Source organism: Morone saxatilis, unplaced genomic scaffold (assembly GCF_004916995.1).
Source record: "Morone saxatilis isolate NCDOM2014 unplaced genomic scaffold, NCSU_SB_2.0 Contig19, whole genome shotgun sequence".
Classification (NCBI taxonomy): domain Eukaryota; kingdom Metazoa; phylum Chordata; class Actinopteri; family Moronidae; genus Morone; species Morone saxatilis.
The window spans coordinates 10,141,395-10,165,279 of record NW_023339751.1 but is presented as its reverse complement, the minus strand read 5'-3'; the positions used below and the strand labels follow the sequence as shown (position 1 = coordinate 10,165,279).

Sequence of the window (23,885 nt, the reverse complement as noted above, 5' to 3'; positions counted from 1 at the left end):
GAAAAACAGCTATTTTTAGCTTGATGGCAACACAGTTTTGCAATATCCAGGAAATTTTGAAGAGCGTCGTATTTCATAAACCCAAGAGATCTGAGGATTTTCTCAAGGCACAAAGAAACCAAGTAATCCTCAATCGAAGTGAAGCAGAGAAAACATATTACAGTGTTTAGAAGCACAGTGATACAGTACGCTGGATACAGTTTGGTTGTGCAAAACATTTGAACACTGAAACTTTCAGCATAAGATTGAAATATTTCACAAATATTAGCATAAACTTAGAATTTATAGGATCTTGCTATTCAGTTGCCTGTGGTTGCAAGAGAGGCCTGGGGCTTACTGTAATCTCAGTCACTCCTCCACTTCTCCTGCCTATCTCACTACATAACTACACTCCAGCTTTATGGTATTGCATTCCATTAAAGTTGGGGACTCAAAAAGGCAAAAGAGAAATAATTGCTCGAAACCAAAGCAGCAGAGATCTTTTAGGCACAGGCTAAATCAATAAAACCACTGGAGCCTACATTTCCCATAATTAATCTTTTTGTTGGAGATGCATTTTTCTGTAAATGTAAATGTATAGCCTCAAGGTGTCCTGGTGGCCTCGTGGTTAAGACTCATTCCATGTAACTAAAACATGCCAGTTTGATTCCAGTCAGTACCTTTGTCGCATGACATACCCTCTTTTTCTCCCTCTCCATTTCCTCTTTACTATCTGTACCCCTGATGGCATCACCAGGGTTATCGTTTCAGACTTTGGAAAGCTCCCTCCAGAGACACAGAGGGCATTATACTGTACAACTCTTCATGACGAGGAAACTGAGGCACCTAAAATAGGTGGTGTGCCCCTTTAGGTAAAAACAATGAAAAAAGAAGCCACACCACAGTAAGAATGACAAGTAAAGTCCCCCATTGATAAAATCGTTTATAGACAGAATCCCTTAGATGTAAGAAGTTAAGTACTGAATGATGAATTTCAGAGATGTCTCTTTCATAGTAGGGATGGGCCTACATTAACAAGTTTTGCACATTCAAATGTGTTTGTTTAGAAGTTTTAAATCTTCTTTGTGTCATAAACACAGCAAAATTATCCATTCTGCATTTATATGTAAATTTAGAAAGGTATGAGTACACGCACACACAAACACACAAACACACCACGCTACAGGAGGACCGATAAATAGGTGTGACAACATCGACGCCCTTTTAGTGAGAAATTAGGCCAAACTACTTTGTTATGTTTAACCCCAATAAACACTTCTGAAACACACGCAAACACACATAGACACCCCCCCCCTTTTCAGCTCCTCATATTGTCCCCTCACCATATTCATCATTTTGATGTCTCACTCGGCGTCTCTCTCTTGCTCTCTTACCATTTGTCTTACCTGCCGTGGAAAGGTCGATAAGCCCCAGAAAGTGCATCAGTTTGAGGGAGCTGCAGACCACCAGGAGGATGCCCACAGTCTGCAGCCCCTCCACCTCCCATTTGTCTTGGAAGAACAGATGCATCCTTTCCCCTTTCCTCTCTCCCTCTGTTTCTGTCAACAAAAATCTTTCTCTTGCCCCAGGGCAACCACGTTCCCCCCCCTCAGCTCCAACCAGGAATGCACCGTCTTCGTCTCTTCAGCCTCTCCTCTCAGTCTCCCTCTATATTCCGGTATTTGGCCATCCCAACTCCGCACGGCTCCCCGCCCGCTTTCTTCACTGAAGGTAGATTGTTATTCTCCTCGTTTCTTCATCGAGAACGGTAAGTGCGTGGCAGCAGGACTGTCGACTTGCTGCTCCACCCCCGCCGCCTCCAAGGCTGTCAAAGGTTGTTTAAGTTACAGGTGAAGTTCGGACAATTCATGTGTGCCCTGGCAGGTTGGCAGGAATTGTTTTCTGACTCTCTGCTTTTCCAGCTACTGATTCTCAAACTCTCTCTATACTCTCTGCCTTTTCTCCCTCTCCCTCTCTTTCTCGCCTTATCTCCGTCACTCTCCTCCTGCTGTGTCCCTCCCCATGTTTAATTGGGTCAGTGATGGGACTGAGTGAAGGGAGGAAAGAGGGGGGACAGGGGAAATGAAAGGAGGGAAAAGAATGGAGGAGTACTACTTGTAGTTTAAGAGGGGAAACAGAGAGGGGTGACATACAGAAGACAGATGAGAAGAATGAACTGGGAGATGAAATAGGAAGAGAGGCAGGGAAAGGAGGGGCAAGATGGGATGTTTAAGGCAGGAAATAATGGCAAACTGGGGTATAACAAGGACCAAAGCCAAAAACAAATGGTAAAAAGAGGTAGCAAGGGGGAAATGAAGGACAGAATTAGGAGAAGAAGAAGAAGCAGAAGGGAGAAGGGAGGCTGTGACGACAGAGAGGCGAAGCATCTGACCCAGCGGCGACTGTGGACAAACTCACAGATGTGGCAATCTCCCCTGAGTGTAAAACACACGTGCACATACAAACAAACACACAGCCTGGAGGTGAAATCTGGCTATAACATGTATTTCAGTTGGGTTGGGCCATATTGATGTCACATCTGGTACACTGACGTCCAATCACAGACGGACACAATCTCTAAACAACTGGGAGTGAAAAAAAATGGATGTAGAAGAATGGAATCATGATGATGGATTTTGGTTGTCATGTTGGGTTTTTTTTAGACTTCCCATATAGATTTAATATACCAGAAGGAGTCACGTGTATGACTGATTTAGGCCTTTTATCCTTTCAACAGGTGCAAGTGCATCAGGAAACAAAGATGTCATTACAGTAAATACAACAGAATATACCCTTTTGAACTCTCTGAAACATAATGTTGAGGTGGGATTTGATGAAAGAATTGATTATTCTAGATAAGAAGGATGCGCAGATCTCATATACACCACATCGGAATCAACCGCGACCAACCTTACGGCAATCTGGTTTCGGCCAGATGTGAATGACCCATGTTAAATACAGTCAGTGTTATTATAAAAAAATAAGTGTTTCCATTGTCAGTTTCAGTCATGTCATAGTGAGCCGCAGACTCAATTATTAGTGCCACAGCAACCCCTGACCTTACACAGAAATGATTCTAATGAGTTTCTTGCCAGGAGGTATACATTTAAATTTGGGAACAAGAACAACAACAATAGAACAATAGTATCAGATCAGTACACAGTTGTTGGTCCAGGCATCGGAATCGTAAAAAGTTTTCCAAATTAAATGACAAATACATTGTTTGTAACTCCCCTCCAGAATGACACAGGTAAATATTTGATGGCCCTATACCTGCAGGATGACAATTTGTTTGTGCCCTTTCAATAGTTACAAATCACCATTGCAAAAATAAAACCCATTTTGGGACCTGATACCACTATGATTGAGGTTTGGTTAGCTTTAGGCACAAAAATGACTTGATTAGGGTTAGAAAACAGTATGGTTGGGTTCAGATTTGGTTAGACATGGCTCCTGGTCATGATTAAAAGAAATCAACATTGACTTTTGGTAGGAAAAATGGGAAGAGAACAATGATTACACATGTCACAGTCTCACAGAAATCTCCTTCTGTGGGCTTTGTGGCTCTATATAAACGACTGATGCTTCTGTTCTTCTTGGGAGGACAGCCTCTGGAATTGGTATTTGGAGAGGAAAAGTTAGATCAGTGCATCACTATATAAGAAATGACTAGACTTGTGGAAAGTGGCTTCAAAGTACTCCATCACTTTCATCCTCCACTTCCATGTTCAATAACACCCCCTGTCAAAAACTGGAAGTGAATGCTCTACAGGAAACAAAGGCGGGGGAATATTTAGTCCATAGCACTTTAAAGCATAATTTTGTCTTTCATGTTGTATATTGTATATATATACTGTATGTGTTTGTGGCTGTCTGTCTGTGCCTGCAAGCAGGTTGGCTGACTGCCAGACAGAAAAAAAACAGAAGTTGGAAAAGGAAGCTGAGGCAGAGAAGTTTACAGAGGGCTTGGTCTGTCTGTTGTGTGATTAATGATTCTCAGAGTCAAAATGAGACCTAGAGCTACAGTATAGCTGCTGCTCTGGGAGTACACATCTTAAAGCAGCCTTGTGAGACTGTACAACCACTTAATCAGAGACTCATGCTCTTTGGTAAACAAAGTGGGAACCAGCAAGAATTCTGCGGGCGAGTTCATGTCTAAAGTGAGAAACTGGGCCCATGAATGCTCAAAGTGTGCAACTGCCAATCACTGTAATCTAATGTGAGAGAGTCAGCTGCAGCAGTGGAGTGCTTCAAATACCATAAGGGAAACCTACTAGGCCTACTTCTAATGGCACTGAAGGATCAGATATTATCACAAAAGAGTCTTTATAATCATGTAAATTGAGATGACTAACATAATGGAGAATAGAGAAATGGTCATTAAATTGGAATTACTTCTAATCTACATAAAGCATTATATCACCCTATATTTTGCATGCATTTATGGGCATGATTATTTAGACGGGCTTCATAAATTCCTAAATACAGTGACATATTCAGGCCAGTAAATTCTCAAACACAGTCTGCAGTTGGAGAGTTAAATCAAGGATGAAAGTGTGAGAGATCAAGGCTGGTCGTGCCTATCTGTCATTATCTCATTACCTAAAGCATTAAGATATCTGTCTTATACTAAGACAGAAATGTAAGATCAATATATTGATATATTGATATTGTTTTCCAAACAGTTTCTGAGGATAACTTTTTTAGATGTCTAGAATACATATAAGCTTAAAGACTATATGTAACATGTATTTAGGTGTTGCTTCAAACTAAAATATGGTCATGCTTTTTTAAAATAAAAATTGTGCAATCTAGATGTCTAAACAAGACTCTATGAGACTGTACTTGGTTCATCCGTGCTTTGAGACAAATGCTAATGTCTGTATACCAATGTGCTAGTAGTGACAAATGTAACATGGTGATGGTAATTATGTTGCCTATGTAGTTCAGCTTGTGAGCATGGTAACATTTGCTAATTAGCAATGAATATATATTCAGCACAGGCTGACGGGAATGTCAGCCTCAAAGTAGTGGACTAATTACAATTTTAGTCTTTTAGTGATACTAGTACTGAGTACTACATGAAAAGTAAAGGGATCACCAAATTGTTAACTATTCATCCTGAAGGGAACACAACATTTAATGGCAATCCATTCAAAAATTGTGGAGACATTTCACTCAAAACCCACCCAGATGAACGTCATAGCAGCAGTAGAGAAAAATGTAGGGGTTCGTCACAGTCATTAGGATATGTTCTCTGGGGATCAGCAACATCCATTAGCCAACTACAGACAGACAAACTGACATTGCCATCCCTATGCCATGCTGTAAATCAACCAAATTTAGCGTCTACATGACTTTTGACCAAATCACCAAATGGGTTTGTTATTTGATATAAAAGTTAGGTTAACAACAAAAACACATCCACAACTGCAAAACATTGCGCACACACATCAAGCTCTTCTCATGACAGCTGTCACTTCAGTGCTAATCAGATATGAGCTCTGTGCAGTCTGTCTCCAACAGAGCGAAAGTGTCCATATGCTTGGAAATTGAGAGTGTGTGTGATATAATTAGCAGACCTGTGGTGAGCGTACAAAACAGCTTCCAGAAAAAGTTCCCCCTTCCTCCTTGACCTCTACTCATCACCTCAAAAGGTCTGCTAAGGGCAGTGAGGTTCCTCCAGGGCAAGAAATCACAGATGAACCACAGGAGCTTATTTTAGCCTAAACTGTTTATGGCCTGTGTACGTGAGGAAAGGACGTCTGTAATCTATCCCTAGAGATGATCTGAACTTAATATAATGATGGACATTCACTTGCCTGAATGCTAATCTACGTTAGATGTTGACAGCCTCACACACGCACACACACACACTCACACACACAGACTGTAATAAAATGTTACGTTAATCAGTCTTAGTTGATTAGTCTCTGTGAGCCATATTTTGCCTGAAGCCAGACACACAGAGTAATTGAAATACCTCCATATTTAGACGTCTACCTGGGCAATTATTCCTCTCAAAACTGATTAAAATGTCTAAGAGAGAGAGGGGGGAGAGAGAGTGTGTGTATGTGTGTGTGTGTGTGTGTGTGTGAATGCATGCAGCGAAGGAGACGCAGAGGAAGTCATTGACAAATGGTGCTCAAAATTGGCTAGTGTGTTTCCAATTAGATAAGTGAAAGCAGAGAACCATTTGCATAGATCATTAGCTTTTGAGGATATTTTTAATACTGCGATGTGGGACAAAAACAGATTCATTCTACCGAGGCAGAATCCTTTCAGCATAAACTACAGAGAGCTGCTAATGAACGATTTTCTTTAGATAGTGCCCACAATCAGGTGAGACGGAGGGATCAGCGAGGTTTTCTCTTTTGAGCAAACAAGAATAATCCATTATGGATTATTTTTGTGTACATGAACAGCATCTGTACTGAAAAATTAGATTTAGACACTAGTTTTTAGGAATATACTGGAGTTGTTCTATATGGCCAAGTGTCTTACAAGTTTATGTGTCAGTAAAATTAATTATATTGACCCAAACAGAACACAATTTATCTTTTTTCTATTTTTAAATGAATAAATATTGCCTTTTTCTCAGCAACTGAATGGCTTGCAATATCCCTGAAATCATGTAATAGCCTACAAGGGGTTCTCAACCAGAGAGTGACACAAACAACCACTGAAGCTGAAACACAAGGCTGAAAACCTCTGACCTTCCCAAACACATATTTTAGTAATTAACTTTTACACCTGAAGAGGGCAGTGCAACGTAAGACATTTGGTTAGCAACCCTGTATTCAACAATGCTGCTCACCTCTAGCTATTCTCTCTTTCTCTTTGTTATTGTCCTTCATTTAAATTCTGCTCGAGAGACCAGACTAACCGTGGGAGGGTAATGAAAGATCCCAAGCCATTAACAATTTCCAACACACTCATGCACACACATTCACACAATACTGAAAGGGATAAGTTTGCTCATGTTTGCTAATATGACGATGTTTCAAAACTACAGCAGAGCAAACAGCATTAAAACTGTTATACTTTAATGCCTATATAACCTTCTTTTCTGCATTAATGCTTTTTAAAATGCATCCTGTGATTTTGAGTGGTGTAAAGCAGTCAATAGAAATTGTGTTTGCATCGCTCACAACAATCCTCTAAACTTATTTCCATCAAATCATAAACACTATGCTCTGTTTCCTGCCAGGAGCCAAATCAGGTAAACATCCTGAACGGGTCGATACTAGAGAAAAAAACTTTCTAGCAGCTAACAGGGTTTGAATCTCAGCTCTCTGAAGGTTTAGTTTCAGCTGTTGAAAGATTTGTTTTTAAAGGACCACTACAACAAATGTTAAAGTGAAAATTACTGTCATAACAACTTTATTACTGAGCCATCTAACACCATTTTCCAGCCAAAAAAAACATTACAATATTGGAACAAAAGACATTGAAACATTGAAAGTAGAGTAAAACTCAACCAGCTGGCAGCCACATGCAGGAAATTTATCCTAAATGTTTATTCTGATTCAGCCATGAATGAAAATCTAATTGGCAGTTAAATCAATGGCAGAATGACAGCAGCCTGTAGCCTTCTTTTGTTGTTGTAAAACAGGGTGAATAAGAGCCACTGTCTGCCCAACATAAATGTTTTTCCCGCTGCAAGGCTTGGGTGCCCTTGTTAATACTGTATGTGTGTGGGTGAGAGAGAAAGAGAGAAAAGAGGAGAATAAACAGATTGAGAGTGAGGCGCATTGTCTTAATAAGCAGCAGAAACTTATTTTTATTCACCTTCTGGAGTGAGTGACTGGGAGAAGTTTAGTTATTAGTCAGTTCATTTCAGGATTACTTTCTCAATTTACACATACAGTATACATTACTAAAACCACAATGGTTTGCTTGGGCCTTGTTACATCTCTATTGGCCTAAAGTGATCATTATTATCTCCCTAAGACAGTGAATTCTTCCAAAGCAAGCTCCCAGATGACATAGAGGAAGAGAGAGAAAGAGACTATATGACCAGCAACTGTAACATATGGAAGAAAAGTAGGGATAAGCACCCATTGTAGTTTCTCTAGTAAAATTATGTCTTTTGTTTTGCTTTGTTGTACACATACTGCTTCATTGTTAAATGATGGTAGGCAATGCGTTAAAAGTAAAATTACTCATTATGCAGAAGACCTCTGAATATATAGACTGTGTTACACTTAGTGATGCATTAATGAGCAAGAATCACTTTAATGTTGGAGCTAGTAACAGTGGGGCTAATTGTAACTACTTTATATACTGCTAGGTAGCTTATTCTATAATAATATATCATAATGAATTTGGTAATTATATTTATGTATGAATAATCTGAATCTGCAAAGCAACTAGTGACTAAAGCTTTAAAATAAATATGGTGGAGTAAAAAGGACAATATTTCCCTCTGAAGTATAGTAGAGGAGAATAAAGTGGCTAATTTCCACCACTGATAAAGAGCATTAACTCTATTCAATTGTTGGTAATCCCAAATTGTTTAAAGCAGCAAAGAATATTAGATAGGCTTTTAAATAGATGCCAATCTGTTGCATACATATGTTACTGTGTGACTGCAATAGCCTTGATAAACTATCAGCAGTTAGCTGCTATTTGGCAGCCAACTCAAGGTCTTGGATACTGGGGTTTCTCAACAGAACAATGATCATTTTGGATTTCTTGTAAATGGATTAAAACCATAACATTTTTCTAACCCAATGAGTGCTTCGCATGGCCATGTTTTTGATCCTACTACAGCTATGGCAGAACAGGAATGTCCACGTCAGTTTTAAATTGTTGGAGCATCTTACACAGAAACCCAAGTATCACATTAAAACTGCTGGAACATTGCTTGCAACATAAGCTGTGTTAATGCAAATCTTCCAAACTCTAATAAGTAAGAAAATTATATTTTCAAGGACAGGTCTGCGTGTGTGTGTGTGTGAATTCATTAGTTTATTCTCAATGTTATCATCTTTCTGCAGACGTGTGTCAGAAGAGGAGCAGCACAGCGTCAACAACTTCTGGTCTTTTATCCACAGAGCACCTGCCATACAAATACAGCTCTCATACACCTCATACACTCACTCACACACGTACACACAAAAAAACACACACACACACACACACACAACTATAATCAAATTGAGGAAAGGAAAGCCAGAGGAAAAAAGAAGACAGACAGCAACAGAAGAGGGGGGAGAGAAGGATGGCGGTGGATTGAGAGAGTTGTGTATTAAATATCCCCTGTCTGATCCTCCTGTGTCCCAGGCTCTCATTTTCTTGTTGGCTAGCCATCAGAGGGGCAGAGAGAGAAAGCGTTTCAGACAAGGACAACAAGGACAGTCTACTCCACACTCACTGCAGTTTTTTACTGTTTATAAAGTTTGCCACAACCAGGATACTTGTTGTCCAAACCGCTGACAAAGGCTATATGTCTATATGTACCTGCCCTTGTTTCAACTTTCAACTTTCAACAGAGTAGAATCATGACTCCTTGGTTGGAAATTGTAAACCTTAAACAAATTATTTTTTCTAAAAATCGTAAGCCTCTGATCATATTTTTTCTTTGTACTTTAGGTGACTATATCATCATGACAGCTGTAATGTCCTCAGACCCTTCAGAAGGGTGTGAAGCAATGCAGCTCACTAAATGGGCTGCAAACACACACACACAGACACACACACACTGCATTTCCCATTAGTGTGCCTATCTATTGAAGGGCAATTACAATGAGAGTGTGTGTATGTGCCTGGACACAAATGGGTCCTCTGCTGACCGCTAAGCAATTTACCTGCACTTATCCCCCTCCCTCATACTGTCTCATTCCCTCTCTCAAACACACACACACACACACACGCACACAGTGCTGATCATAGCAAAATAATCTCTTAAGCAGTAAAAACAATTTACTGAGCTATGTGTTACAGCTTTAAAACTATAGTGTTCACAAAAGACACACACACAGACATCAGAAAACTAAATACACTGTATATTTGGTATTCAAGATACTTCTAGGCCTTATTATTGCCTGGTGCTACAGTAATCCATAATCATAATATGCTGCTCTGGAAGATGATCTGAGTTTTTATTAGATATTATTATGGTGTAATGCTAAACAGCATATCATTCACAAACTGATTTTCAATTAGGGGAATAATTTTTGTCCAATTAATACAATTGCTCATGAATGAATTCAAGCAGAGATACAAAATGCTAACATCAGAATACTAACACCATCACAATGATAATGCAGGCTGATGTTTAGCATGTATAATGTTCACACTCTTAGTTTAGCACTGAACACAGGGTTCACAACAGCCTCCCTTATCTCTCTCCCCCTTTTCCTGTCTTACTTAAGCTTCATTAAATGTGTAAAAGCCCCCCAAAAAAGTATCACTAAATACAGAACAGAAAAAGTACAACTGAGGCTGCTAGGAATGCCATTGATTTTGCAGGTATTTAGTCATAAAACAAGTATTGGACAAATTAAAAATTTGACTTGATGACAGGGGAAAGGTCAGGGTATCACCAACGTTATTACAAATTCATTCCTGAGGACATGATTATTTTTCTCTGGCTCCTTCTATAGTTCAGACATTTCAGTTAAAAAAACAATAGCCAACCTCATGTTGGACTTTGGGGAAAAGGTGGATAACCAGACTCATTAGGGTTCACCCTCTGGGGACCAACGTTTTGTGGCAGTCCATTCAGTAGATGTTGAGATATTTCACTGAATAAGTTCAAGTCAGGGGTTTCATAGCAATACACCTGCTAGTTGTGTGTGTGTGTGTGTGTGTATAAAATTATAGTCTCGACCAAAGTATTGGACGGCCGACAGACTGACATTGCCATTCATAGACTCACACCAAATTTTCAGTGAACTAATGTGAATCAAACAGAAGGTGCAAAGTAAAAAAAAAAAAACATCACTGTGGAAAGTGAAGGATTAGATTCTGCAGGCTGGTTTGACAAACGGCTCTTATCCAGCTGCTGAATCAGGTATGAGTTGATATGAAGGCAAGGAGAGACATGACAGTATCAGCGGCCTTTAAGAAGTGATGAAGCACCACTGGAACATGTCCCTGACATCCGGGACCTCTTCAAGCCCAGTGCCAGTTCAATTTATACTAAAATCAAAGGCTGAAAGAGACTGTGGTGCATATGGCAAGATGCCATAACTTTCATGCAAGTGAGTGACCAGGAGTATCACAGCTCACTACAGCAAATACAGTAGACTTGAAGTTTAGTTCCTAATTAAATACATACATCCAGTGAGAGACAGCAAGAAGTAAATCTCAGCAGTAGGAACAGGTGGGAGAATATAACCTGATGTGTTTATTATTCGCAAACAATCAGAGAGAGATTTTGTGTCTTGAGTAAGTTAAAGTCAATGTTTAAATTACACCATGGCTTTCAGGTAGCCCAATTTTTTGGGGGTGGGGGATTAGTATTGTATGCATGCGAGTGCATACTGTAGAAGAATGCGCCCGCCTACGTGCACATTTAGCATGGGACAACAAAGAAACAGAAAAGTGATTTACCGTTGTCGTTACTAATTGCGGTCTGCCGAAAAACAATAAGAAAGAGGAGTGCGCCTCCATGTATGGATGGCCCCAGCAAGAATAGACGGCACAAATGATCTGTAATTGTATATCTGTAAATAAACATGCACGTTGACAAATCCTTGAATATTTGCCTGTTACGACCCGGCTCGGAAGGGGAAAGGGTAGCAACATAAACCAGATGGTTTTGGTAAATAAAGTTATTAATACAGAGTTTAACAAAAGGAATTTCCAACCAACAGAAATGGGCAAGGTGGCGTGCTGTGTAAACAATTGCACAACAATTAACAAAAAGAGATCTCTAAACACCGACAGATGGATGGGATAACAAGCTAAAACAAAGCATGAAACAAAAACCCTCTCTGGTTAACTTCAAAACTTTAAAACAACAAAGCGCACAGCACCCAAACCTTTAGGAGACGTACATAAGGGTGAAGCACCGGTGTGGCAAACAGAATCACTCATAAAAGTAAAAAAAAAAAGCCTGGGCCCAGTTCCTGAAGGAAAGGACACAAAAAACAACCACACAATCCAATTTACCTGAATACGGCAGCAATTGCTAACACAAACAATTCCACTAACACACTATCGAGTCTAATCCACACAAGTGTAACAAGGCAAGGCTAATCACAGGAGATGGGCAGAGGCTGGCCCTCAGGCCTGCAGCCCTCCCCCCCCCCCCCCCCTGGCGTATTTGAAGGGGGAGCGTCTTGGGCTGGGCAGGCTTTCTTGGGATTTGGGGAGGAACCGGGTGGAGGCGCCGAAGCCAATCGCATCACTGATATCAGGAATGCGGGGGAGGAAGGTGAAGGGATGGCCCGCTCCAATGGGGCAACCAGCAGCGAAATAGGCGGGGCTGGCAGTGGCCAGACCAGTCCTCAGCAAGGATTCACACAGCCTGATTAGCATACAACTACAAACACTGTCAGTTACACACAAACAAGGCGGTGGCCGTAACATAGCCTAATAGAATTTATAAAGAAAAATACTGTGGCTCTAAAAAGTCTATAAATGTCTTAAATGAGGCTTTCTAGGGAGCTCATATCTCTTTCAGTTCCTCCATATTTCGAACCCTGGTTACAGTAAAAAAAAAAAAAATCAAAGGAATGTTTTTTAGAAGAAGAAAAGTGGAAGAAACCACTGTGTTGTTAAAAACTCTTTTTTCAGGCACACTGCCATCCAGCTCAGGCCAGAACATCCTATCGTACAACTCTTTAATTTCCACCTCATAAACTTCTAAAGAACACGCTCCAGCCATTAGCCATTAGCTTTAAATCTATCAGAGCCTTGTAAACTTCCAGACAAGAGTGCACCTCACTCATACCACGCGTCCTCTTCACACACAAGCAGCTCTTTCTCTTTTCCTCCCTCTTTCACACAAGTATGTGCATGCCGTATCTGTGTGTGTGTGTGTGTTTAATTAGCGGAAGGTCAGCAACACAGCTCATTAAAGTAATGGAAGTTTCACAGTCTCTTTATTTTACTTGTCTTGCTCTGGCTTACCAGAAAATGACTCAGTATGAGTCTGGCAAGCTGAGTCTAGCAAGTGGGAGAGGAGAGGGTAATTTCAACCACAATTAATATCTTTTGTTTTTTTTTCTTCCAAAGCAAAACAGAGACACACATTTCACCAGCCATTACAAACTTTTTCAGTTTTCAGCTATTTTTGCCATGCCAAAGTAAAGTAGCAAAGAGCACTGTAAAAGTACACACACACAACCAGTGACTAACTACTAGCCGCTGTCAAACCAACTCACGTCAGCAGATCAATATCCTGAGAGAGAAGTAAATGAAAGACACACTGCCACACAAGCAGCCAACACAAGACTCCACCATTATACTAGAAAGGTCAAGCAGAATGAAAGAATCTATGTCGAATAGAGGAATGAAGCAAGGGATTAATACGGAGGGGGACAGATTACAAATGATGTGAGATTCAGTTTTGCACAGGAACACTTCGCTAAAATAAATCAACTGTCACATATTGGTATCACTGTTATATTGTAAATGTGCAGGATATGTGTTGCTTTCCACATGAACATAGCACACATACTCAAGGAGGCATGTGTATATCAAGTGTATATCACATGCCCTTATATGGAGTGTGCATTGGCTCCAAGCCTTCCAGTCAGCACATGATTCTGAAGATAGTCCAGATGGCAGAACAACTGTATTACTCAGGCTAAGTTCTTCCATTAAAGAGAAAATTCATTAGCTTAAGTACCCACAGGGGAGTTGGCACACACACACATGCACTTATTACTTCTGCCATTTTCCATAAAGAATGGTCAAAATATGCTGAAGAATGATACTCACAGTGTAATGAGAGTATAAATGGAGAGTGTGTGTGTGTGTGTGTGTGTGTGTGTGTGTGTCTTTATTTTCCTGTGCATGCACGTGTATGCAGAGCATTGTAGCATTGTTTACAGGTTTCCAAGGGGAACTTTTTGAGATGACGGAGCTGTTGGCACACCTTGACAACTGGGTGCAGTCCAGCAGGTGCATCAGGGATGGAGATTGTCTCTTATAGTGCAGCGTCCATAATAAGTAAATTCTTAAACAATACAGTGTTTGTAATTCAACTACATGTCTAACCTGTATGTAGTGACTTACAATTTGAGTAGAAGAACAGACTCTTTTCATGAAAGGAAAACTTAAGACCCTGTCTGAGAGCCACTGTTGCCACATGCCCAAAGTGTACAAGACACTCTGGCAACTGAGCAGAGAGAAAAATACACATTGGAGATAGGAATCCCATCATTCCTGTTGTCACTTAGAGAGGAGAGATAAACGAGTGTGAACAAGGTAAAGTAGATTGGACTTAGGGGGGACAAACAAGGCCTTGGTGCATGGTGACAGCTCCTGGGCCGAGCCAGAGCAAGACAAGGACCTTTTCAAATCAACCCTTCATTCACAGGCAGGCACCATTTGAAGTGTTGTACAAGTATCATTCAGTAAATGTTTAATTTTGTTAAATTATAATCAAACAGGACTTGAATGTAGAGTATGGTTGTACTACTGATTTACCACAAACGAATGAGTCTCTTTTACATAGTATTGATGTGTCAAAATTCATGAACTGAATCATGTTTGGTAAATCACACTGGGCCATCTCAACCACAAAACATGTTGACCTATGATCTGCAGCATAAGAGAATGAGCCATATTCTCTCACTTGATACAGCTCCATACACAGGCTATAGGCTAATGAGTGTACTGAGAGGCTGACATTCCCTCAGTGCCTCCACACAGCACTCAGACCCACTCTGTCCATAGTGTTATCGATTAAAGGGTAAAAGCACACACCCCAGGGGCAGAGGGAGACCTCTCATACAGCTAAAGTTACTCAGTATGTGTGTGTGTGTGTGGGTGTGTGTGTGTGAGTGAGTGAGAGAGAGAGAGACGGAGAGAGTGTTGCATGTCCCACTGTTGCACTGGTAAACCAAAACCCTCAGACAGAACTGGAGCCCATTCAGGACCAGAGGGAATGGGCACTGCAGATGAAAGTACCAGCTCATGCACACACTCGAATACCCGCGCCACCTTTAAAATCTTTTTACTGTACCACAATTGTCCCGTTATTAGAAAATCCATTACCTTCCCCTCCAACAGGCTCGAACATCCCAAACTGTTCCAGGACTTTGATGAAGAGACCCATGACCACCAGCACAGCAATCATCTCCAAGCCATCCAGACTCAACATCTTGGGAGACCACTGTCTGTCATCGCCCAGCACTGCTCCACCGAGCCAGGTCGGGTCAGGGTCGGGCCGAGTCCGGCCACCAACACAAGCCCTGTGCAACTGCACCCAAACTGAGCAGTTTGTCCAACTTTAGCCCAGCTGAGTCGTCCTCCGCCTAGTTCCTTACTTCTATCTACTTCGATCCAATCTAGTTTTCTAACTTGATTTTAAAAAATCTGTCAACCTACTTATCCCCTGGTGGAGGCCATGCTGCTGCTGCTACAGCCTGCGACACAGAGCTCCAGACTGTCATAACACCTGTGGTAAAGTTTATGTTTTTCTTCCCTTTCCTCTCCTCTCTCTTTCTTCTTCCAGGCCTCTGTCGAGTGAACTTGGGATGTGCTGCGCCTGCTAGTCCTTTGGCAGTGGTTGTCAGGGAGCGAGTGTTGTGAGGGGAAAAGAGGGAGTGAGTGAGGGAGAGGCAGCAGATAAAGAGAGGGGGAGAGGATGAGTGGGAGATGGCATAGAAAATGAGAGAGAGGGAGAAAGCCTAACCGAGAGAGAGTGAGTGGGCCAGACATACACACAAACACACACACACACATAGCAAGACAGAGATTGTTTGGTGGAGGGTGGTGGGAGAGAGTTGAGGTATGCCCTCCCTCTCCACTGACATTACCTCCTTTGATTTGCCTAATGTGGTTTCCTTGGTAACTGGAGAACAGTGTTTAAAGCCAGATTTAACTAATGGAAAGAAAATATATTTATGTTCATCTGAACTGAAGTCCCACTGCAAACGTGTGTTTACACTGTATGGAGATAATTGCGTCTGTTTTGCAGCCTGTATGCCTCCCTATATCGATGCAATGGCTCATTAACTTTTAAATGTGTTGCTATTATGACTTGAAGGGCAAAGGATATTTGTCTTTGTTGCTAAAAACCTAATATTTGGGAGACAAACATCAGTAATGATAACAAAATTAGGAGCTGAATGCAATAATTGTAGTTACATACAGTAGCTGTCGATGTTGGTGTTGTGTTTGAGAGACTGTCAACTGTGATTTAAAGGTTCAGTGTGTAAGATTTACGGATCTATTGGCAGAAACTGAATATAATTACATTCTATATTCTAATTATAATACATAGTTCTCATTGGTGTATAATCACCTGGAAATAGGAATTTTTTCATTTTCATTACTGAGCTCTTCATAGGGGGCAGGCTACAGAGGGCATTTCTCGTACACATTTGAAGGGGAGAGTAAGTCGAGTGGTACAGGTTTGGAGAGGTGCCCGCACTGAGCATAACAGCTGTTGGGAGTAATACTTTATATGAAACATTTACTTCACTGTAGGTCTGCTTTCTGTTCTGATGTAGAAGAAAGTGAATCATTAAGGTCCTGTTAGCCAGTGAAAAAAACATCTTGCCAAATCACTAATTTACACTGTGTTTCTCAAAACTGACATATTGGTCCTATTAGCAACTAGTTCTATTTTGATAAAAACATGTAAGCCTACTGTAAAACAGAGGCCACATTGTTTTCTCTATATATAATGACAAAATGTAACTATATGATATATTGTAGCCATGTATAACTGATGTTGTGGGGCAGTTGGTCTGGTCGGACCTGTAGTTCAGGGTGATGGATTATGATTAGTAAATAAGGGCTGGGCTTCCCCACAAAGAGCTGGCACTCTGCATGTTGAGTGAATTAAATTTGATCTGTTCAACATGGACTTCTAGCAGAGTTACCGGTGGGGGACATTCTTTCGTTTGTTAGGTAAAGTTACTTTGCGTGTGTTATGTGGCATTCTGGTGAGCCGTTGTTAGAATTAAATACCTAATTGCGTTATTTTTTTGTGTTTGTATGAGGGTAGTTGGTTTTGAATATGTTTTCTATTATGTTTTCTAATAAAACACTTATGAGTTGTAGTTGTACAGGGTTAATTATGTTTTGTTTTGTTTGGGTTGGCGTTAGTGAGCCACTGCCTCGATGGTCTTTCTTTTTCTTTTTTGTTTTGTTTTGATCTTATGTTGATGTTATGTTTAGACTTACTTGTACTGCAACCCTACACTGATTGATTGGCAGGCATCTTTTTGATGTACCTATTTTATATATTATTATATAATAAATCTTACGTGGGCAGGCTAAAATAAAATAGAATGCTGCATACAAGAAAAAGGCAAACTTCCCTTTAGCAATTAATTGCTGTACAGTCCCTTACTGAAAGTACAATTGCTACTTTTAAAAGTTAATCTGTTACAGAAATATGATACAGAAGCATTTTTTCTAATGAATTACTTTTTATCCTTATGTAAACATTTCATTCTAAGTTCTCACCAATAAAGCTAGCCAGCTGTTGTGAGTCAAGGAACCTAAGGCTTTCAGCTCATACCTAGTTTATTCCACACTTTCTAATACAAATAATGACTGCTAATACCAGCAGAACCCTATTCACCTTCACATTCAAGGAGGCACTGAGGTGGTCATTTCCTGTCAAACATCCTTAATATCATCTGTCAGTCATCAGAGGCAGGGATACTTAAGGCATCGACAAGAATCAGTGCAGGCCGCTACCATCATTGGCCACCATCCAGTGTTCTGCCCCTCCCAGCACGACTCCCAGTGAGGATATCACGTCGCCTTGTGCTACAAAAATAACAGAAATGGAAAAAGGTGTGATGTTCCCTCTTTGCCTTATTCTCCTGCTGTGTATCCCTTTCTGCTTCTTTCTTTGGAGAGAGGAAAGGTTGAGAGAGGCAAGACAGCAGGGGTTTGACAAATGTGCTGTGTCTGCATCCACTTCTGCTGTTGTTTCTCTTCGTTGACATTCCTGCTCCAGCATTTTCAACTGGGCTATACAGCAGCTTGCCTCATTACGGAGACGTCTGTCACATAAACAGCATCAGCGAGGACCATGTGGGTCACCCTAATGTCTACTCACACACATACACACAAATACGAGTACACGCAAATGCGCTTACACACAAGTCAGACAAGGTGACAGGAAACCTAATATTATGTGACGTCATTCTGCTCATATATGGTGGGAAAGCAAACAAACACCACACCACAGCAGACCCATTTCTCCTTACTCTATGGCAGTAATGTATACTAGCTGTATTGAAGCTGAGCTCCAATTGCAGACATGGTAAATGAAAACAGAGAAATACTGAACCACACACACACTCACAAAAGAAACAGAGAGAGGTGGGGGGAGAAAAGAAATCTGAGCCTGACTTGTTGGTTAAAAATGATTTCTCTGCCCACTTACTTATTGAAGAGTTGTCATTTGAGGGGAGCAACAGAGAGGAGGCAGGAAAGAAGGAGCGAGGCAGGTTGTTGCATGAGACATGGTGGCAGTGAGGAAAGGAGAGTAATGAGAAGTAAGAAAAGACAGACAGAAACAGAAAGGAAAGAACAAAGGAAGGACAAACTGAAGAGGCTGAGCGACTAAGGTCAGATCCCTCTGTGTAGCGATCTGCAAAGCACAGAGGGAAGAGGCATCTATTCTTTATTACCCTCTAGCATCTCTCCCCTCCTGGAGGATTTTTCACCTCATTCTGGCTGTCACGACAGAAAATTGGACCTGCAGATGTGTCCTCTACTCCTTTGCTTTTTTCCTCCCATACTTTCTCCTCTATTCTCATCAAATTTACACAAACAAAAAGCAATTATTTACACTTTCAGAGTCAGGGTGGACAAGACTAATATGACTTTAATTTCACAAGAAAGGATAACTTGTCTAAATCTGAAAGTTCAATTAAGTTGAAAATCTCAGTGCAACAGGTCTGTTTACCATCTGACTCGGAGCTCTCCTCCAGCAACTAAGAGAAAATAGCTTTCTGACAAATTCTTTGTGTGGGGACAACTAATGAGCAGACACAGTTATCACTTCAGCCTTTGTCCTTCTGCAGTGCCACAGGACATTATTTCCTAGAAATACCTAGACAATAGTGCTTTTCAATCTTCAGAGTGTGTAGTAAGATCCTGCTCTGACATACAAAAAGTATATTTCGTCAATTTCTTTTTTCTAATTTATTTAGATAGTCTTTGAAAACTCAAATACCTTTATGAGCATCGTAACTGGAATTTGCTTGTCTTCTTTTGTGCAATGTGTGACAGTTTTCTTAAAAGAAAAGAAAGAAAAAGAAGAGGGAAGTAAGCTTATAATATAATGCATGTTCTGCATCATACCATAACCACTATATGGTTATACTATTCTCGGGTAAGGTGTGCAGCTTAATCATGGAAGGGTCCAAACAAAATATTAAAAGCAATGAGGAGAACATTGCATTTTCAAAAAGTAAGAGTCTTTAGTCCTTCTCCACAACTAAATAATTTTCACACAGTTCCTTGAATACACAATAAATGAAGTTGCCTTGCTGAAACATATCAGACTAGTGAAGTCCTTCAAAAGCAACAAATCTTTTCACACACACACTCACCTATCAAAGAAGACCATCAGAGTCACTCGGCTCTAAATACAAAACACATATTACCTAGCTTCCTTTCTCTTTCCCCCCAGGCTCCTATTGATTTTTCCAAATTTCTTCTGCAGCTAAATATACTGTAAGAGATGCTTTGAGACGTGAGCACTGAAGGAAAGCTAGTCAACTGATAGGTGCTAAACTGTGATGAGTGTTGTTCACATTTGTGCTGCTGGGTTCATGGGTTTTGTGATAAACCGAAGTGAATGGCTTTATTGACTCATACCTCAGTATTTATGGAGGCTACTGTTTGTATATGTCAAACTTGAGGCCTCAAGGGAATAAATAAGGGATCTGACAATTGAGCTTCATCAGATTGTCTCAGATAGAATGTGACTTGAAAAAGGAAAAAAAGGATTTATGACAGATTTCAGGCCTGAAACGTTTTTATCTTTCACATAACAACACATTTTCCACAGTACATGACAGTTAAGCTGCTATGTCTGTTGCTACATCGATCCATGCATGTTACATTCTCTAAACCACTGAATGTGCTAATTGGAGAACATGACTATTGATCTCTGCTTCAATAAGGCCTGACCATCCATGCTTAAGAGAGAGCAACTCACAAATAGACACACACAGAATCACAGCTACACATGGCAAATGTTTTCTGAGAACAGAGAGGAGCTGGAAAAAATTGGTATGACTGCAGACCACGCTCACTCTCCAGCCGTCACTCGTAGTAATGTCTCTTGGCGCAATATGGCCTCATGTGAGGGATCAAATGAACATACGGAATAAGTTTGAAATCAATAACATAGTAGATTTTTGGCCAAACATGTCACTTTTAGATCCCATGTCCCACACTGTGAGCTGAGCCACATAGACAATCAATACAGATATAATACAACAAGATGGAAGAGACTGGAAACTAAAGGAAGTGGTGTTTTTTTTAATCCTGGGTCAGCTAGACTGGGACATCTAGTGGGCAAAGATCAGACACTGTAGCATCAAATAAGAGACACTGGATAATGATTTAAACCTAAATTAGGAGAAACAGTCCTACATACATTATGCATCATTTACATTTAATTTGGCACTGGCATGTAGTTATTTTTTGGCTGTTAATGGTTAATGCACTAATTCTTTGGTTTGTCTCCTATAGTTTATTTTTATAAACTCCTGTCTTCTTCTTTATCCACTTTGCTGCTGTAAGATTGGAATTTCCTCATTGTGGGACTATTAAAGGAATATCTTATCTTTCTCTCCACGTCTAGAATCTGTTTTTATGTTTTAATGTTTGAGGTTGTAGTTTTAGAAAAAGCTGCAAAACCTTTGTGTGGTTCAAACGCACTCTGATTTGTTTGGTTCGGTTCATTCAGGCTGGAGTGAAAGCTGTCGGTCAAACTCTGTTGTGGACTAAACAAACGGACCGAGACCACATGAAAGGTGGGTTTCACTCTGCGTCCAGTCTGGTGCGGTTTTGATACCATTTTTTTCCTTCCCGATTAAAATTTGTGTATTGGCCGATACTAATGTGACACTTATGTGACCGATGAATGAGTTACCTCTCAGCCCACATAATGTTTCTAGCACTTGTATCAAACTACTGGTGTGAGAGCGACCTTGTGTGTTTTGTTGTCGTGGAGATACCAGGTGTAAGACACTCACCTCACTGTAACGATTACTGGGGATCTTAATGCTCGTCTTCCTCACCTCCATGTCCACAACCAGGCCTTTCACCACCGGTAGCGTGTACTGGTAGTTACGGAAGTCCTGCAACAGAGACAGACAAAAGATGAGGACAGGAAAACTGTTATATGTCTGCAATTTAAGTAAAGTGAACACAGAATAACTAATATAATAATAATAGTTGACAATAATAAATAATTAAACCACTTAGAGAAGGACAAGTGACACCTTTGTTTGTTCGACAAAATCATCCTACTACACAGAAAAATACACAGCCTTGAAAAATAACACAAAGCACTCACTGCGAGCAGATTCATTATAGTGTGTCCAGTCTCTCCAAAGAGGGGTTTTCTGAAGCGAACACTGAACAGCGGACACGGATAAACTGCAAAACAAAATGTTCAGTCACTGATGAATCAACAATAGAAATGTGTTGCCACTTTCATGTCGTTATGGTTCCGTGTGAGTTTTAATGTCAAACTACTTATTCTTTATTCATCAAAGGTCTCATTCGGCCGTCACGGAAATGTGAGTTAAGCGGAGTTTCTCAGCAAAATACTGCGAGTTTTGGGTTCAGCATTTGGTATATAAAGTTAGTAAGAAACAGAAACGGATATTTGGATTTTAGTTTTATTTTAAGGTCTTTGTTGCTGTTACAATTTTCCTCCCCCTTTGATTTATTCATGTAATCTGTCTTTTTTTATTTGGTAGTTAAGGTGTTTCCAGGTTTTTTTTTCATGTTTTATCAACTACACAACTTGTGTTTCTTTCCTTTTGTATCCTCTTCACTCATAAATGCAAATGAACTCAACTAGAGACCCCCCGCACACACATCAAATACAGTAAACTCTGCCTGCAGTTCGGAGGAACGCGCCTAATCCACAAGCGAAAAATAAGGCTGCTTTTTTTTCTCCAGCAACCAAAAGCTCCTTAGATGACTATTTTTAGCCTTATCTCAGCAAACAGCTGGAAATAAGATCTCACCACAAACTCTCATTAGCAATAAAAAACAATCTCAGCCCCAATCTGCACTTCAGCGGGGATCCGTATGCTGACAAGCTCCTCAAAGTTCTCCTGGTCACTGCTTAAGGTAAGAGGTAACAGCGTAGAGAAGTACACTGTTTGTGTGGTGGATTAATTTCACGGCTGTGCTAACAATTTGTGTTTAAGAGCCTCGACTGTATGTGGCTTTGTTAATGTATTCTATCCGTGCTCGCTGGAAGCAGGCAAGAGGCTTAGCAGAGCCAGGCGGCGCTCCGTGCTGGCAGGTCTGGCTGTGAAAGAAGGGGGATTTGGTGAAGAGGAGGCTCTCCGATAAAACCCCTCACAAGACTTCCTGCTTCGTGTGGGAAGCTGTGAGAAACATATGAGAGGCTGGTGTGATGTCTACGGCTTCTTCTGACATGCTAAGCTCTCTAGATCAATCTGGATCTTAATATTTTACCAAAAGTAACCATCAAACCGTCAGAGGACACTCACACTCTTTGCTTCCCATTTAAACAAATTTAACTTTAAATTTTACTGAAACACCTGACAGAAACATGTAATCTGTATTTATTCAAACACTGAATAAAAGTCTGCAAATCTGACATTTTCAGAGTCAAATCTGAGGCTCCATCTTGCTCACCTGTCCTACAAATATTAGTCAGCCAATAGAATAACTGAAGCACAGGTTATTAGCCTAGCATGTTTTATCATCATGTCAAATAACATTAATAATACACTGCCAGAAAACAGAGTTTTTACAATATCAATATTTATCTGTATGACATCAAATCCTTTATTTGGGACTGTGTGCAGAGAGATTGTTGAGTGTTTGACTCATTTTTAAGTGACAAATACATTAAACTGCCATCAAATGTGTCTTGTTGATCAGCAGCAACTGTAGCATCTCTAATATGTAACATTTGATAAGTTGGTCTTTTATTAAAAGACCAGTGTTGAGGATGTAGTGGCATCTAGCAGTGAAGTTGCAGATTGCAACTATCTGAACACCGCTCACGTCTGTATTTGACGACCTGGGAATGAGAACGGGTGAAAGGTAAGTACAAGGTAGAGAGTCTCAAACAGACCAAGTTCTACAATATCTGTTTGGGTGAAAGGGAACAGCTACCAAACGGACACTGAGGTGCTGCTTCCAAGGTCAAGGAAGAAGTTTTATGGACCGATTCTGTTCTAAAGATTATTTTTCCCACTTGCGACCAAACAAACAAACGTTGCTTATGGATAATTAAACTAAATGTGAACCTGAATTATACTTATTTCCCCATCACCATCACTACATAGTGTGAACCCCAGCAGTCCTGACTCACATCGATACTCTGCGCCCAGCCGCAGCATGAGGCGGATGGGGAAGACCTTGGCCCAGGGCGTTTCCCACTTCTGTATCAGGATGCCGAAGAGGTAGGGCGGGTTGGGCAGCAGCAGGTCCTGCAGCGACTGGAAGGAGGGGCTGATGTAGAGGAAGCCGCCATGCTCCTTACTGCCCAGGAAGCTCTGCGTGAAGAATGAGTGACT

The 23,885-nt window shown here is 40.6% G+C and overlaps 1 protein-coding gene across 5 annotated transcripts in view; it reads right to left on the bottom strand.

Annotated features, from left to right (window-relative positions):
• Positions 1 to 23,885, bottom strand: part of LOC118329465 (Kv channel-interacting protein 2-like) — an 88,709-nt gene that overhangs the window by 7,420 nt on the left and 57,404 nt on the right. Inside the window, exon 1 of one of the 5 annotated variants that reach the window (XM_035663668.1) lies at positions 15,160 to 15,265. The exons of 3 other annotated variants lie outside the window; for them this stretch is intronic. In XM_035663668.1, coding sequence (XP_035519561.1) covers positions 15,160 to 15,265 — 106 coding nt within the window. Of the gene's footprint in view, positions 1 to 1,385; positions 1,913 to 15,159; positions 15,266 to 23,885 lie in introns of those variants that run through there. One more of the 5 variants, XM_035663671.1, reaches the window with a different exon arrangement.